The following is a 17,372-nucleotide window of genomic DNA, read 5'->3' as shown; positions in this document are numbered from 1 at the left end:
GATATTTACTAGGCGTCCTGATCGAGTTTGCCAAATCCCCCGTTAGATGGCGGGAGATGAAAAAAAAACTTCCTATTGATTAGAAAGTCTATTGGTTAATTTATTTCGTGTCCATTTTGACATACGTGAGATGGTAAATATTTTATAAATAGTTACAATTTTATGAGAAAGTTGAATAATTTAATCCGATTCAGAAATTTATTCTGATATTCCCAGTTGAGAAGACCGATCAAAATTAAATTATGTCGACAGAGGAATCAACACCTCCTGCTATGGATGTAGATACCGCGAGCGATAACACATCTATAGATGACAAAATAGATGATTTTTGTGAAAATCCAACTAGGGATGCTCTGACAGAAGGTTTAATGAGTTTACTGAAGCCAACCGTCGATCAGTTGGATGAAAGAATTCGTGCTACTAGGTATACGAATCTTTAGTTAAATGTTTATATAACCTATATGTCCGCTCGTAGAGCAAGAGAAATCTTAGGATTTCTTAAATTCGATCGAAGGTATTATTTTTTTACTCTCTTGTAGAATATGTCAGATAGAATTGAAGCAGCGTATTGAATCACTGACAGACGTATTAACGAGAATCAACGAGGCTCTTCAGTCCCCGTTCGAGACTGACTCTTACGTTAAGAAGCTTATAAATGCTAAGCAAAAAATAACAGTTGTAAGCAACATCTTACAAACGACTCAGGAACGAATAAATAAACTTCATCAGGCTGTAGAAAGAAATACGGCAAAGAGAAAGGCGTTATTGGATCATAGTTCTATGTATAGTAGTACTTCCAGTATACAAGAAAAAGAAGAAGGAGGAGAAAATTAAATATTAGCGCATTAAAAGATTCTCTTGTCGTTGTATTCCTGTCAAAGGGAATAATTCGGATACGATTGATTTATATATTTCTTTGGACTTTCTTGTTACATGATAATGGATACTCCTATAGTAAAACTCTCCGACGAGGATCTTGAAACTGTTTACGAACCGGCAGAGGATTCTTTCCTCTTAATAGACGCTTTGGAGAGCGATTTGGAGTGTTTGAAAGTTATCAAACCAGTTGTCTGTTTAGAAATTGGTAGCGGATCTGGTATAGTCATAACTGCATTGGCAATGGCATTGAATAAGTATAGTCAAAGTTATTACTTGGCAATTGATATTAATCCCAATGCGTGTAAAAGTACAAAGAGAACCGGTAACATTAATTTGATTGATATAAATGTTATACAAATGGATTTATTAAATAATATACGTAACGAGCAAACGTTCGATATTATTGTATTCAATCCGCCGTATGTGTTAACGGAGAGCAAAGAAGTTACAGAGAAAAGATTAGTTTTTAAAACATGGGCCGGTGGAAATCATGGGAGAGAAGTTATGGAACGAGTATTTCCGCACATTCCTAAATTATTATCGAATATTGGAATGTTTTATCTCGTTGTTATTAAAGAAAATGATCCGAATTATATCCTAGAAATGTTAAAACGTTTCGATATGGTAGGAACTGTTGTAAAAGAAAGGAAAGTTAGAGGAGAACATTTGTATGTGATGCGTTTTACCAAAAATACATCTACTCGTTGAATTGACATTAATCGATATAATATATAAATGAGATATAAAATCGGATTTGCGGTAATGCATTTTTAGTAATGATTTTTTCTTTTTCCTTTCTTTCTTTTGTTTTCTCTCTCTTTCTCTCTCTCTCTCTCTCTCTCTCTCTCTCTTTTTTCTTTTTTTTGTTTTTTGACATTGTATATTACATATAATAAACATTGTAAATATTCCTGTATAATTTATGTTACACACGCCATTTTTATTATCATAAAGGAATGACAAAATTGGTGTGTACCTAAGAGTATCATAATTTATTGTATCATATCGTATATATTATATATTCAAAAACGGCCATGTAAAATGCCGTAGAGTCATCAGTGATATGTAACGTATGGCTGTTCTAATGCGCTCTCGTCGCGAATAACAGGACGCGAGCACTTAGAACATATTATATACTATGAAATTCTTTGCATTCCTAATACTTTGGATTATAAATTAAATACCATGTGAGAAAATTAATCTTAGTTTATAATGATAGTCTTTCGATCGCTATGTCGATTGATTAATTCACTTTGTTTTTGTTGCTCGTGCTAATCACGCGATTCGTCTTATAGGAGGAAAAAAGAAATTAAACATTTTACTACGTATCGATAGATTTAGACCTATAAATTCTTTGCAATTTTATATGCAACGCTGCTGCGCTAACGGTCATTAAAATGAGTGTACCCAACATGAGTGAAAGTGCAGCGTAAAAACCGTTATTACTCATGCAAATGTTCTCCTCTTTCGAAACTTCATTTACAAAGGACGACTCTTCGATATTCTCCAACACTTGATTACTGACTGCACTGAGGTCATCCAGCATGATCACTTTGAAACCACGTCCAACTCTAACTGGATCTGTCAATAGCGGTGCCATTGACGTGTTCGAAGGTGCATAAGATACCGAGCGACGTCTTCTACCTGGTTCGATTTGCTAAAAAGAGAACAGAAAATATACGAATGTTGTATGAAGCGTATGCATGCGTTTTAGTATAGCTATAATATATTAGTAGAGTTATAATACGCACTTGATTTGGTTCTGGACAAGCTTGACAATCCGTTTTACAAAGTTCCACGTTACATTCGATGAATAAATCCATCACATCGGGGAATTTAAAAGCTTGGAAAAATGCATAGGCTATAATCGAGGCACCTGTATTCCCCGTATCGTTTGTTTTTTGAAATGCTCCAAATAATTTTGGTTTAAGTATGCAACCACGTTCGTCTGTAAGCTGCAGGGTGTTAGTAGAGCTCTCGTCTCGTGCAACGCAATCGCGTACCTACGTCAACAGAATAAAGTAATGTGTAGTGTGTACTTACGACAAAACAATAGAAACAATTTGATTATTTATTCGTCTACGGAACAATTCGTCAATGATTTATGTATCTATAGGAATAGTTAGTCAATGTGCCAAGTTTTGATCATTAAAAATTAGTAAAAACGATAAGCGAGATGAAAGTAATTGTTGAGGCACACATAAATATTATCGAGTAAAGTAATTTCGTGTCTACCGATATATTTCTCAATGTGTTATTTTTATTTCACGAATGATTAGAGAACAGAATCAATATGGACGAATTACTTAACCAGAATTATTTTTATCCGACTTATCGTTTTGATCAAATATTTTTTATAGTTTCGTGATTGGACAATCATATATATATATTCAAGACTAACCTGAAGATCGAAAGCAGGATCTCCTTCCACGGTTACGACCAATGTCATGGTCTCTCCAATTTTAACCAATCCATCGGCTATCGGAGCGAACGGACCTTTTCCAATTTGTATGTCTAATTTAGCCACCGCCGTATCACCGCTGAACGTCACGATCTCCTGATTGAGCATATCTACGGATAAATTTACCGAAAGCGCCTTATTGATGTTACCCTCCCAAAGACAACGTACTCGTCGCACTGTATCCCAAACCTCTTGTATCCCTGGCTCGTTCTGTAAAGATTTTAGTTTGAATGTCTGATAATAAAAGAATAAATGCATTCGCCGTTCGAACTATTCATAATGATCATTGTTAAGATGGTGAAGAACGAACCTGCAAGACCAAGACATTTTCGAGATAGGCTTGACCGGCCTCACCCTCGAAGTCATTGATGAATTGTGTACCACAAGAGTCCAAGCTAACCGTGAAGGAATATTCAGTTCTTCCAGAATTTTCTTCAACGTATCGACAATCTGGATTCATGAAGAAGCCCTAAAAATATAAAAGATTTTCTTTGTCTCTTTCTCTTTTTTTCTTTTTTCTATTTTTTTTTTTTTTTTTTTTTTTTTTACTAACCCATAACGTAATAACATTACCTTCGAATAAATCACACCGTCGAATGCTCGATTGAATTCGATGTTGATCGTCATCATCGTCTTCCCACATTCGACCGAGATATTATGAATATGGGGTGGATGTTTGAGATCATCGTCGGTCTCGTCGACCTGCGTTACGCCTGCGTAGTTACGAAAGATAAACGAAATTCTGAAAGACAAGGTGCAAGGAGGCGAAGAAAAAGAGCAATAAAATCTTACCGGTCCCAGTAGTCCCAGCGGTCCCAGTTGTACCAGTCCCACCAGGACCCGTTGTTCCTCCACCAGTATTAATACCCGGCGTTCCAATGGGCGTAGGGAATGGCGGGGAAGGCGTAGCGCCAGGAGTCGAATAAGTATAACCAGCGGAACCGTCTATGGTGCCCGTTGGGATAGGTGTAGGGAATCCGGGTGTAGGAGATGGCTGCGAAACGTAACCACCCTGCGAATCGTATGTACTACCCGATACAGTGCCGGTCGATGAGAATCCTGGTCTTTGAGAGGTATATCCATAAGGGGTCGTAAAACCAGCAGGAGAGGGATAACCAGCTGATGGAGATGCGGAGCCGAAGGATGGTGTACTGGTAGGAAAAGCGCTGGTTTTTGGCGGTAAATACGTCGTCGAGAAACCACCTGGTTGAGAAGGATAACCACCAACTGGTTGCGAGACTTTTGGTGGTAATGCTGTCGACGGTGGCCTTGGAGTGCTATTGACAAAAGAAGAAAATAATTGCTAAACATTTATTTTCTTGCTGGTTACGTCAGACCAGAACAATCGCATTGTCGATTTAACTTGAATAACATTTAATACTCTTTCAAAGTCGGCTTATGCAACGCTGTACTTTCTTTCTTTTTCTTTTTTTTTTTCTCTTTTTCCATTCCGATCTCGCGTGCACCGGGACAATAAAGCTTAGGAAATATAGGAAAGTAGCTCGTTTCGAGTCTGAGCGATGCTATTAAAAGGCTAAAAGGAAGAATCATTTTAGCGTACCTTGGATTGCTCGACGGAAAGCCACTATATTGCGGGGGCAAATAGGTAGATGATTGGGACGTCGAGGGCGTCGAGGAAGGGAAAGTTCCAGGTCTCGTTCCCGCGGATGGATTACTGGAAGGGCCGGTTGTACCTCCGAAAGGAGGGAATGTAGAAGATGGTGGTCGCGGATTAAACGTCGGAGAACTGCCATAATTATCTTGAGGGATGTAAGTAGAGGATGGACGTAAACTGGTAGGTGAACCGTAGAGAGTGCTGGCCGTTGATAAACCATGAGAAGAAGTGTCAACGTTGGGAGGTAACGAATGAGGTACATTAGCTGGCGTGTACAAGGAGGACGGTCTCTGATAAGGATAATTGGTCACTTCATTCTGACTCGGAGAATAAGCCGATTCTTGTTGGTTGATTGCCGGCTGGAAAGGTCGAGGCTTTTCCGGAGGTCTCTGAGTACTATACGGTGGCAGGTAGGCGTTGTCCGATTGTTGGCGAACTGAAAAAAGATACAAACTCATCGAGAACGAAGATACTTGTTCTTTTATTATCGCTTCGATCCTCAATATATTATATGTATAAATATATATATACACACATATAATTCTCGAGTATGCGAAGGATAAAGGAAATCGAATAAAACGAAAGGAAATATCGCGAGAATGCAACGAGACGTTGATTTGGATGTTCCCCTGTCTTTGAAGAGCGTCCGATTCGTCTTGTAGATCGGCGCGGTGATCGCTGAGATGGAAGAATTATTATTGATAGTTAATATAAGCAAACTACGGTGAAGCACGTTCGTATGTGTACGTGTTGCATCGTATGTGTCGAGTGTGCATTATAAACGTCAAGTTTTGATAGGTTTGCTAGATGAGTATCTCTATGTACGTATGAACGAGCGTTCGTTTATTATCTCGTATACATTATAATATGGGGAGAAAGAGAGAGAGAGAGAGAGAGAGAGAGAGAGAGAGAGAGAGAGAGAGAGAGAAAGAGAGAGAAAGAGAGTGAGAGTGTGTGCATGTATGTGTGTGTATGTGAGAGAGAGAAAAAGAGAATAGCGTAATGATGCGTGATTTAGAGAACTCGCCGTTATCCTCTCGCTCGTCGAAAGGAGAACCTACTTTTACGTGCGCCCTGTCGGTAGATCCCTTGAATCCACTCTAGGATATTTTGTGCCATCACGTCTGCAGCCGACGCTGGAGCGGCTCGCTGGACTCTCGAGCGTGCTAATGGATTTCAAAGGATTTTTTTTTGGTCAACTTATTTGTCACTTCTCGTCGCTTCTCGTTTTTTTTTCTTTCTTTTTTTCTTTCTTTCTTTCTTTCTTTCTTTCTCTTTCTTTCTATCTTTTTTCTCTCCTTTTTTTTTTTTGTTTTTTTTTTTAATATCTTTTACTCTTTATTCTTTTTATTTTTATTTTTTACTTTCTCTTCATCGATCGTGAGACACTAAGCGAACTCGAGACGAGTCCTCCCATAACTCCCTTACCAGCTTCGACGACGTCGTCCGACGTTCTCACGAACAGGGCATGTCCTATGTATTCTTGACCCATCGTTGTTCCAAGAACAGCTACGACGAGTAACGTCGTACTGCGCCACATCGTCCCTTATCTGTAATCGACATTAATCGGATTAAAGGTATCAACTTTTCAAGTTAAATCTATAGCGATATAAAATTATTGAATCCTATTATATCCTATTTACGATTATTTATACGATATTATTTCATTCGGCAAAATTATTACATTTTTTAACGCTTTTTTTTTTGTTTGATTCATAAAAAGACAAAGAAAAAATGAATTGGGACGAAGGTTTTCAAGGACTCTCAAGATGCGACAACGATCGTGACTCTTGCAGAGTTCGAAAGTAGAAAGCGATAGTTATGAAATCTCCGCTTGGGATCCCTCTCAAGGTTGACGTCAGCCTTCGAAGGCAATGGTACAGGAAACCATAAAAATTTAGATGATGATTTCTCATCGAGTTTTATCTTACGAGTTACTTTTCAACCATCGGCCCGAAACTTTATGAGAAAATATCCGATTATGAAGCGTTACTTACAACGAGAAGAGTTAGGATAACTTATTTTTAATGAGCATCTCGTGAATGGATAAGGAACAAAGATTATGAGAGAGAGAGAGAGAGAGAGAGAGAGAGATGTGAAATGAGATTGTAAGATTTTAGACTCCAAAAGGAGTACTTTGATCTCGAAAGAAAAATTGTACGTTGGCAAAAGATGCATTTTGACATGGTAATTCGTTCGCGATTTCGCAACGATTAAGAGAGAACGGATGGTTTGTGCAAGTGAAATCATCACAAAGTCGGTATTAAGCGAATGAAAGTCATAAATAAAGTGTTAAAACGTTACGAGCACCTTATAGTCATACGTATATATCTACTTAGTCATTTTCACATTGCTTATATCTATTTGCCACAAAAGCCAAATTCTAACGAGCTTTTACGTAGGTCGAAATATTTGTAAAATGATCATCGCCACGGTCTCATCCACGGAAATTCATGGTAATTCGTGTAAATGTTCCTTTTATAGCCCTACGCAATTGTTACGAGAGACATTAGTTGTAACTTTCGTGGTTGGCTCGACTCGAAACATTTTTAATGAATGCAAGATATACAAGATTAAAATTATTGCATAGTTTTAATATATTCTCATTTTTTTAGTTATTTATTTATTTATTTATTTTTTTTTTTATTTTTAAGATGACTTTATATCATTAACATTTTGTTACTTTAGATATATTTAATCGAATGATCGATCCTTTTTTTTTACAAACTCAAATCATTTTATCACAAACATTGTAATAATAAATATCGATGAAATGAAATTTAATTGTTTGATCTTCTTAATTAATTAATCGAAAACATTTAATAGAAAACATTCGTGGAATATTGTATGACGGATATATTGTTCGTCATTTTTCAATAATAAAATCGTCGTAAAATTTCAATCGTAAAATTTCAATAATGAAACTGTTGTTTCTATGCAGCATAATATTTATTCCTTTTTGGTGTATCGAAGAATCATGATTCAAAAAAGACTGATTTAGAGTTCGAAAAGTCAATGGAAAGAATCGAAGAATCGTGCTGGACCGAGGTGAAAGGTGAAAGTCTCGCAGTCTCGAAGGGAAAAGATCTTCTCGTGGTACTCGTAGATCGTAGGAGCAAGCAAAAGATAGTATACATGGAGACATCGAGATGCTCTCGAAACATAGAAAGAGAAGTCGAGAGAGTAAAAGAGAGAGAGAGAGAGAGAGAGGGAAATTCAAGATCCAAAGAGAGAAGAGCATCGATTCATTCATCAATTCATTCGGTAAATGCACAGGTACGACTTTCTAATCTAATCTTAATTTCTTACTTCTATGAGATCTAATCCAATTTAAATTTCCTTAAAATTTTTATCAACAGGATAACTTAAATAATAATAATTTTAGAAAATGTTTCTTCTTTTATCTCGTTAGTAATTAATCCAAAAGTAGATTGAGTTTATGTGCGTATTTGTGTGCGATGAGAAAAAAGTTCCATGATAACATCAAAGTTTTCTTGAATGTCAAATGTTATTATCAATATAAAAAATATGTATATATATATACATTTATTTATTTATTTATTGAGAATAATAACGCGTAAAAAAAAGAAAAGAAAAAGGAAATTGTAAATACATAATAAGGACTGTTATACGAAAATTAATCGAGCGAATGTATAATTTTTGCGTGTATTAGAAACGAATCGATTCGTTGTAAGTAGTCGTAGGTGTCTCCTCTAGGCAACCTGTTCCCGCGAATAAAATTAATAGAAGCACGTTAATTAAATTGGACTGTCGGCTAATTAGCGAAGCGGCCTAAGCGAGTGCAAAGAACGGTTTATGCAGGTACACGAGGACTTTGCGAAAGACGAGTAGGTATCTGAGCGATATCGTAACTATGAGTTGAGGGAATCGTATCGAGGGACCTCGCCGAGCGTGTAATTATCGTGCGAAATCCTCTCGAGGACGAGATGCGTCCTCACGCGCGCATCTCTGCGGTTACGAGCTACTTCCAAGCGATTAAGCAAGATCGCACTTGAGATCGTTCCTGCGGTTTCTTTCTTTCCTTCTTCTACCTCTCGTTTTTCTTTTTTCTTTTTTCCTTTTGTTACTTTTTTCTTTTTTTTTTCTCTCCTCCCCCCTTTTTTTTCTTCTTTCTGTTTCTTTTTCTCTTTCACTTCTTCCTTTTCATCTTTCTTCTCTCTTTCGTCCGTCTTACCTTACATTTCGTTTTCAAGAATTTTAATAACGAGTCTGACTAACTCTTTTATTATCTGCATTACGTGCTCGGTTTCATAACGAGCGCGCCTTCCAAGATGGTACATTTGGAATCGCCTGCTGAGACTACGATCATTATTCTTCTAAATGTAATCTACAAATCCGTCTTTATTCCTCTCTAGTTTCCTCATTCGATGCCACCTTCCATCTGGCTATGTTTAATAAATAGAAATAGATCGTTTGATTGCGACTATTTCATTTCTGTTTTTACACAAAATACTTGTACATTGATTTTATACATTTGCTATATATCTATTCCGAGTTTTAACAAGTTACAAACAAATCACGGGGAGATATTTTGTATTTTGTTTTATATTATATATTATATATACATAATATATATGTACTATATAATATAATATAATATAAATATTTACAAGATATTAATTCAATTTATTCGATTTCGAACGTATACACTGTGCATATATATATATATATATATATATATATATTCCTATAAGTTTATACAGCGTGAAACATAAATTGCATCATCCCAATGTTATTTAAAAATTTTACAAAAAATGAATATAAAAGAAAAAGAAAAAGAAAAATGGGAGTCTTCGTGTTTATTTAAGAAAAATACATAAGAAATTATATAAGAAAAAGGAAAGTGTTAGTAAGTTCACTGTTAATGGAAATAATCGATGATAGCTGAAGCTATTACGATGATAGTTGGTAGTCTATCGCAGCATTTCTCAATGCGAAACGATATCTGCCATTTTACGTTCAAAGCTAAGAAACGGATTAATTTCTAAAAGATTTTCCGATAATTTTTGTAAAATGTTTTTGCTATATATTATGCATATTTTATATATATTATCCCACGGTATCATTACAAATAAATCTAATGGATCGCAAAAGGACAGAAAGGTTGAGAGACGCTGATCTATAGGATAGTAGCAAGCAAAAAGCTCTTTGATCTCTACGAGAAAACTGTTACGTTCGATAGGTCTGGGTCAGGAGGACATTGATTTCCTTTTTCACTGACACAAGAACGCTAAGGAAGATTCATTGCCAACGAAAAAGGAGAATTATATGTGTTTTCTATCTCGAGAAGATACCTAATATGCAATTAATTAATTTAACAGTATCGACTTATCGTAGAATTTCATCGAACGTTTGTTGCGATCGATCGAGTACAAAGAAAAAAAAAAGTTTCCCATGGAAAGTTCATTTGTAAATTTTCTTTTTCTTTTTTTTTCTTTTTTTTTTTAACATAGTTCAACTAGAAACAATTTATTCGGTGAAACTAAAACTCGTCCTTTCCTAATTTCTCTTTCCTTTTCTTTTTTATATTTTTTTTTCTTTTTGTTTTTTTTATTCTTTTTTTTCGTATTCGATACATTTAGTATCGATTCCCTCGTTATATTATTTTTTAAAATATATATAAAATAAATGTATATAAATGTAATCCCCAATATTCTATAAGATCGCCAAACAGTTTCGTGTTAGTTTCGAAACTTTCGGTATTATTGAAGCACTCGTTATGCACTCTCTCACTCTCTCTCTCTCTCTCTCTCTCTCTTTAGACATTTCTATCAACGCACGGCTCGAGTACGACAAAACGCATGCTAATACTCGTTTCTAAATGCCAACGATCGATTCACGCGAATAGGTATTTTGAAACTTTTCTTTTAAAATGGCACGACTATGTTTTTTTTTATCCATCTTTTCTTCTTCTTTTTTTTTTTCTTTTTAGTAGCAGAGATGATGTTGATTTATATCCGATTTTTTTTCAAGATGCCAATTAAACATTTTTATCATATAACAATAAAGAAACAATTATATATATATATATATATATATATATATATATATATATGTACATATAATTATACATATATATAAACGTATATAAAAAAGAAAAATCCAATAAAATTTTGTACGTGTTTCGTTGTTAATTGTTACATTAAAAATTTTTTATATTGGTTATTTTCATTCTATATATATATATATATATATATATATATATATATATATATATATATATAGTTTCTTATCGTTGATAATAGTTCGAAATAGAAGTTCTATTAATTTCAAACTAACGGCACCCATTTCACGCATATTCGATACGATATTTTGAATCGTAACAAGTACTCGATTTAACATGTGCTTACGATGTTAACTTTCCAAACAGTTTCAATAGTAGTTAAAATTAAACGAGTTCGGATCAAATAGAGAACAAAATTGGATTTTATAGAAATAAAATTTTAATTATAAATTCAGTCATCGAACCAATAAATTTAATTGTGTTTTTTCCAATTTAAAATGATCTTTTTTTTTATATCGAATGGGTCAAAAGTTCCCGAGTGATTTTAAATATGAATTTTCGAGACTATTCCGGCTAATTTTTTTTTTTTGTTCAAATAGTACAATTACAATCCCAATTGCAAACCTAAAATGTATATATATATATATATATATATATATATATATATATATATATATATATAGTATATACAAAAATATAAAAAATGATGTAAAAAGTGCTAAATAAAGAAAAACATTTATTTCTTAATAGTATTCATTTTAAAAGAAACTCGGTATGCTTTTCTATTTCTTTTACTTTACTTTACGAAATCCAACTCACGTCTTGTTCACCGTTTAACAAAAGAAAAAAATATATTCTACAACGAACGATGTAAGCCATGTTCTACGTGCAATAAATAGTATATGTATGTATGTACATACATATATATATATATATATATATATATATGTATGTACATATATATATATATATATATATATATATATATATATATATATATATATATATATATATATGTACGGTAGGTGCATTTTTTGTCTTCATCTGGTACATACATAAACTATTTACGTTTCTCATGAATATATACAACTTGAATCGTAAACCCTACAAAATTTTATTTTTTTACACTTTTCGAAATTCTAGGAAATAAGTGAAAGAAAATAATAATAATAATGTACAATGCTTTAAATAATTTTGTTATGGTTGATTGTAAAAGAAAACGTTCACTATTAATGCAAGTTTTTAATGATCACCATATGTAGGTATATATATACATATATATATATGGTTTATAATCCATATATTTAGTGCGTGTATGTATTCACTTTCTTCACGACACGTCGTGACCAAACGATCGATCATTATCGTTTCTCCTTCTTCTCGGTTTCTCTCACTCTCGCTAGAACGTGTCAACATACTATGTACAGTAGACACACATACATATGTACATACATTCTGCCTTTAGATAGGGTATCTTTCAGAAGTAAAAACTTTTTTATTTCTCGTGGTTTAGATTAATGTACTTAACATTGAATCGTCAAATATACGGACTGCTACGCTTCATTTTAACTTGAACAAAATAACGTATAAGAGTAACACACTTTCTTTTTTGAGTTCGTCCTTATGGTTATTACGGATTGAATGACACCAAAGATTTAACTTGTATTATACTTGTGAAAAGATGGAGATACACGATCTTTTTGAATGTATAAGAGAGATTTGATGAAAGAGATGAGTTTGAAGTTACCAAAAATTTCTATTTATCTAGGTCAAAGTAAATAAGAGAGAATAAATGAATAAATGAAATTCACGAGAAGTTATCCCTTATAAGTACATCCAATGTTCTAATATTGACTCTTATAAATGCATCATAATATTTTTGTCGTAAAAAGGAAAAAAGATATCGTGGCACACGTAAAAGGATCAAACGTTTATAAATTTCCGAACGAATTAGCACCAAGTATTAATTCATTTTTCTTTTTTCTTTTTTTTTTTTCTTTTTTTCTTCTTCACTGGATTTTGTAAGATGGACCGACGTAGATATCACATGGAAGGAAGTAATATTTTCTCCGATTCGAAACTTGGCTCACCTGGCAGTGAAATCCTTTGAGCAGAGAGAAAGAGTCGTGTCCAGTGGATAAATAGCGTTGATCTTCCCTCGCGATTCCGCCGGCGAAAGATTCGCGTTCCACCGCGCGCTAGCTTATGAGAAAGGTGAGAGCGAATACCTGGGAGCATCTTCATTCAAGCTTTATATAGGTATTGTGCCCCCTTACCTAGCTACGTTGTAGAAAGACCATGCCATCACCGTGCCGTCGTAATTTTATCATCAGCGAGAGTGAAAAAACGATCTTCTGATGAAATTGCGTTAGGACTTATGTACAACTAAAATAATTCTCGAGATCATATTCTTTACATTTCCAGGTCGGACATAAAATAACAACGACACGATCATGATTTTCACGAAACTATTACAATTATTATTAAGAATAATCGATACGCATTATTTTCTCTATTATCTCTAGGTATAGTTATATTATTATAAGGTGTAAATTATATATATATATATATATATATATATATATATATATATATATATATGTATGTTAGTGGCTGACAAAATTATTGATATCTATATTACTAATTATTATTATCAATGAGGTTTTCATTCGATTTCATTTTTAATCCGATTCAATGATTTTATGATAAGTCAAATAATGTCAGTGAGATGAAATAAAAAGATTGTCTAGTTATGTTATTACATTGTTTTATTAAAAGGTTCGATAGTATCTTAAAGTCGAAATTTTTCTCTCAGCTTGTTTAGGGAAAAAGCCACGTGGATCGATACAAATCTAACAATTAAGTAAGATTCAACCTATGAAAGCGACACTTTTTATATTCTGAACTATCTCTCTCTCCCTCTCTCCCTCTTTCTCTCTTTCTTTTTTTCTCTTTCTCTGGGATATTAATTTGTAAAAGTGAATTATTAATGCGAACTCGTAGCGAAGATAACGATCTCTCGAGGATTAGAAACAAAGTTCGTGCGACTAGCGTTCGCACTCACTCGTGCGATCTATCAAGATCCCACTATAGTTAATGCATAACGATGAACGATCGATATTAAGCACGATTAATGAGAAAATAACAAGGAATTTTTGTTCCCAAAGGACGATAATGTTATATCTAATCTTCAATTATTATGATAATTAAATTAGAAGATTTTTATATTAAATAATTCTTGTAAATAGTTTCATAAATGTTGCATTTGTTAAAAATTATAGATTGATCTTTCTATTTATATATCAAGTAACACGTTTGAAATTTGTAAATATAACTTTGCATTAGAATTAACATTATTTTCGCATAAGTACGTTTTTAAATATTTTTTAAAAAATCAATAAATTTTGCGTAAATTTTTTTAAGCATTTAAATTATTAAAAGAATTAAATTGAGAGATTTTATTTTATTTTTATATCGTATAAAATCTTTTGATCTTATTTTTATATTACAATTTATATCATTCTCGTGTGTATAATTATAAAAATTATTAAAAGAATATTTACAAAAACTAAATAAATCTTTCAAAAAAAAAAAAAAAGAATCTTTAAGTATAAATTATTAAAAATTTGATCGTTTTTATTTATTTATTTTCTTTCTATACCTATCAAATAACACGTATAAAATCTTTTGATTATTTTCAACCAGATATATATTTCTATACAAGGACACGTTAGATGAATGAACGACCAAAATAAGAAACGAGTTCTCTTTACATGATCGATAGGGCGCGCTAAAGTATACGTGAGAAAGAATTAGGATAGAATTGGCGACATAAACGACCTTTAACCAGTGTGTGCACATGAAGACGATAGAAGTGAAAGGCTCACATTGTAACGAGTCAATGCGTTATTCGATGCGTCTATTTTTTCTCTATATAAAAATAGAGATTCTCCAAATTTTTTTTTCAAATAAAAATTAATGAAATTATAATCAATCTACATCTGATAAAACTATTATCTTATTAAATTTGTATTCAGATAATTCAAACCAATATAATGAATATAATGAATAAATGTTATTCGAAAATTGATTGCATCATATAACAATAAGAAATATTCATTATTCGTATAAATTTGTAAATGTAATTGATTTGTGTGCGTTTAAAACGTATCTGTTTTATACATAATAATTTAACAGAAATAATTAAGAAAAATATTTAATAGATATATTTGTAACTTTTCCAATGGATTTATTAAAAGATGCATAAAAAGTAATAAGAATTGAAAGGATAAAAGGGTAGCGTATTAGCTTACCGATCTTTCGATATAAATTACGTGTACTTTACTATAATCTCGGTGCTACCTGTGTCAAGTATATTCAACTACAGTAAATAAACGTAGTACTCGTTAAAATTGTTCATAATTACGCTATGATGAAAGAAACATAAAAGTTTACCTTTACATATTTACATATTTACGCATACATACATGAATAATATCTATGAAAAAAATTAAATATACTCCTCAACGAAATTATCTTCAAAATACGTCGACGTAATAAAACAGAAAAATAAAAAAAGATAAAAGAAAGGAAAAGAATAAAACAGAAAAATAAAAAAAGATAAAAGAAAGGAAAAGAAAAAAGAAAAGTTAAAAATATTCTCTTTTATCCTTTTCACGGTCTTTCTTTTCTCAAGCTTTTTTTCCCTCCACTTAAAAACAATTTTATAGAAGGTAATATATACGGAAATATATATACGCTCAATATATGTAACAGTTTAAACGCGAAATCCTTCTTACGCATGAATATTTGCACCGGCTTTACAGTAGAAAAGCATGTTGCATAAAGGACGAAGGTTGCGGTCAACCCAAGGTAAAAGATCATTTCCATTTGATCTGTTTGCGAAATTTCCTTCAAAATAACTACGATTCTCTCTTTGATATTTGTACATTATATAACAATAAAATTTCGATTATATAGACATAAACACATACACACACACACACACACACACATTGTTGTGTCTTCACGAATTATTCTATTTAAAATATCCTTGTAGCCAGAACGATTAACGTAGGTAACAGAAATGACGACATGATTAAGATAGTATTGTATATATTAACGTGTTCATCAGCGAAAGGCAACAAAAGTTACTTCTTTAAAGCACTGATTCGGCTAATTATTGAGAGAAAGGATGTGGTAGTTAGCCGTCGACCGACACTGAAGGATTTGTGAGAGAAAGAAAGCCATACGCCAAAGGCGATTTTTGGTGTTCTCACTTAAACTATACAAGCCAACACGTAATCGTTTGTTTTGTTTGCCGGCTGTTGCTTCGGAAGCATTATGCAAAGATTTCTTCTTTTCTTTGACTCCAAGAAAAGGATAGAAAAGATGTAATTAATCGATAGATAAAGAAAGAGATAGAGTTGAAGAAAGGGAGACGTATATCTATATGTGTGATGTATGTGTATATATATTTATATATGATATGTGTAGCGCTGTCTCATACACGTGTATGTTTTACGACCTTACTATCGACACAAAAGGCCACTGCCGCTTTCTCGTGGCGTTTTTTACGTAGCGACGACAAATGATCCTACGATGATGAGTAGAATATCGCAATGAAAGGTTCCTTCTTACTAAAAATATTGATGGGATGGGCTACTAGTTACGACATTAACTATCAGGTAAGAATGAGTATAATCGATGAACATACGTATTTATCTATATATTGATAATTATTATGAGAATATTTTTAGAAAGATAATTCCGTAAAAATTACAATTTGTAAAAAAATAATTTCTGAATCATTCTTATATTTTTGATTACCTCCGAAGATATTCACACGTAAATTGAATACGTGAATATTAATAATATAGAAGAAAATTATTTCTTTGATACAAAAAAAGTAATTTGTTTATTAATTATTTATTAATTTATATAATTTTATAAATTAGTTGTATGTAATCTGAATTTTTACTTAGCAAAGTAAAACAAATTTGTTTATAACAAATTGTTAATTAGTTATGCTGATAAATAAAGACAATTCTGCCCTTTAAAACGATAGTCCATTCAAGTCTCTACGACTTTTAGTTCCAAAAATATTCCTATGTAAATGGAAAACGTGGTTATTAATAAAAAAAATAATTTGTTTATTGATTATTTATTAATTTATGTAATTTTATAAAACAATCGCAATTTGAATTTCTTTCTGTTTTTGCGAAATAATGCAAATTTACTTTCTAAGAAATTGTTTATAAAAATTATTTATAACAAATTGTTAATTAATTGTTAACAATATTCTGAAAAAAATAAAGAAAATTCTGCCCTTTAAAATGATAGTTCATTCAAGTCTCTACGATTTCTAGTTCCAGAGATATTCCCATATAAAT

At 32.6% G+C, this 17,372-nt stretch overlaps 3 protein-coding genes across 6 annotated transcripts; 2 read left to right on the top strand and 1 right to left on the bottom strand.

Moving 5' to 3' along the window:
* Positions 1–16: 16 nt before the first annotated feature.
* On the top strand, positions 17–835 carry LOC124430198 (SNAPIN protein homolog). Of its 3 annotated transcripts, none has more exons than XM_046976445.1 (3): positions 17–133; positions 253–424; positions 540–835. In XM_046976445.1, the coding sequence occupies exons 2-3, from the start codon at positions 273–275 to the stop codon at positions 832–834; spliced, it is 447 nt and encodes a 148-aa protein (XP_046832401.1). In that variant the 5' UTR covers positions 17–133; positions 253–272; the 3' UTR covers position 835. The 3 variants fall into 3 exon arrangements, with proteins under 3 accessions (XP_046832401.1, XP_046832400.1, XP_046832399.1); XM_046976444.1 differs by having other exon boundaries at positions 51–133; positions 217–424; XM_046976443.1 differs by lacking the exon at positions 17–133 and having other exon boundaries at positions 140–424.
* Positions 836–933: 98 nt separating this feature from the next.
* Positions 934–1,632, top strand: LOC124430197 (methyltransferase N6AMT1). The gene has a single exon (XM_046976442.1). It carries the CDS (start codon positions 934–936, stop codon positions 1,585–1,587), a length of 654 nt encoding a protein of 217 aa, XP_046832398.1. The 3' UTR covers positions 1,588–1,632.
* A 166-nt stretch (positions 1,633–1,798) lies between these two features.
* Positions 1,799–13,377, bottom strand: LOC124430195. 2 transcript variants are annotated; one of them, XM_046976438.1, is made up of 10 exons: positions 13,071–13,377; positions 6,384–6,505; positions 6,017–6,121; positions 4,902–5,391; positions 4,133–4,617; positions 3,914–4,053; positions 3,651–3,809; positions 3,281–3,550; positions 2,631–2,882; positions 1,799–2,536 (listed from the first exon to the last, which is right to left on the bottom strand). In XM_046976438.1, exons 2-10 carry the CDS (start codon positions 6,493–6,495, stop codon positions 2,201–2,203), a joined length of 2,349 nt encoding a protein of 782 aa, XP_046832394.1. In that variant the 5' UTR covers positions 6,496–6,505; positions 13,071–13,377; the 3' UTR covers positions 1,799–2,200. The 2 variants fall into 2 exon arrangements, with proteins under 2 accessions (XP_046832394.1, XP_046832395.1); XM_046976439.1 differs by lacking the exon at positions 6,017–6,121 and having other exon boundaries at positions 13,071–13,376.
* Between the last annotated feature and the right edge of the window lie 3,995 nt (positions 13,378–17,372).

The sequence above is a fragment of the Vespa crabro genome, chromosome 17, assembly GCF_910589235.1.
Source record: "Vespa crabro chromosome 17, iyVesCrab1.2, whole genome shotgun sequence".
NCBI lineage: Eukaryota > Metazoa > Arthropoda > Insecta > Hymenoptera > Vespidae > Vespa > Vespa crabro.
Note: the sequence above shows the minus strand (reverse complement) of the source record. Positions and strands in the feature narration are given on the sequence as shown.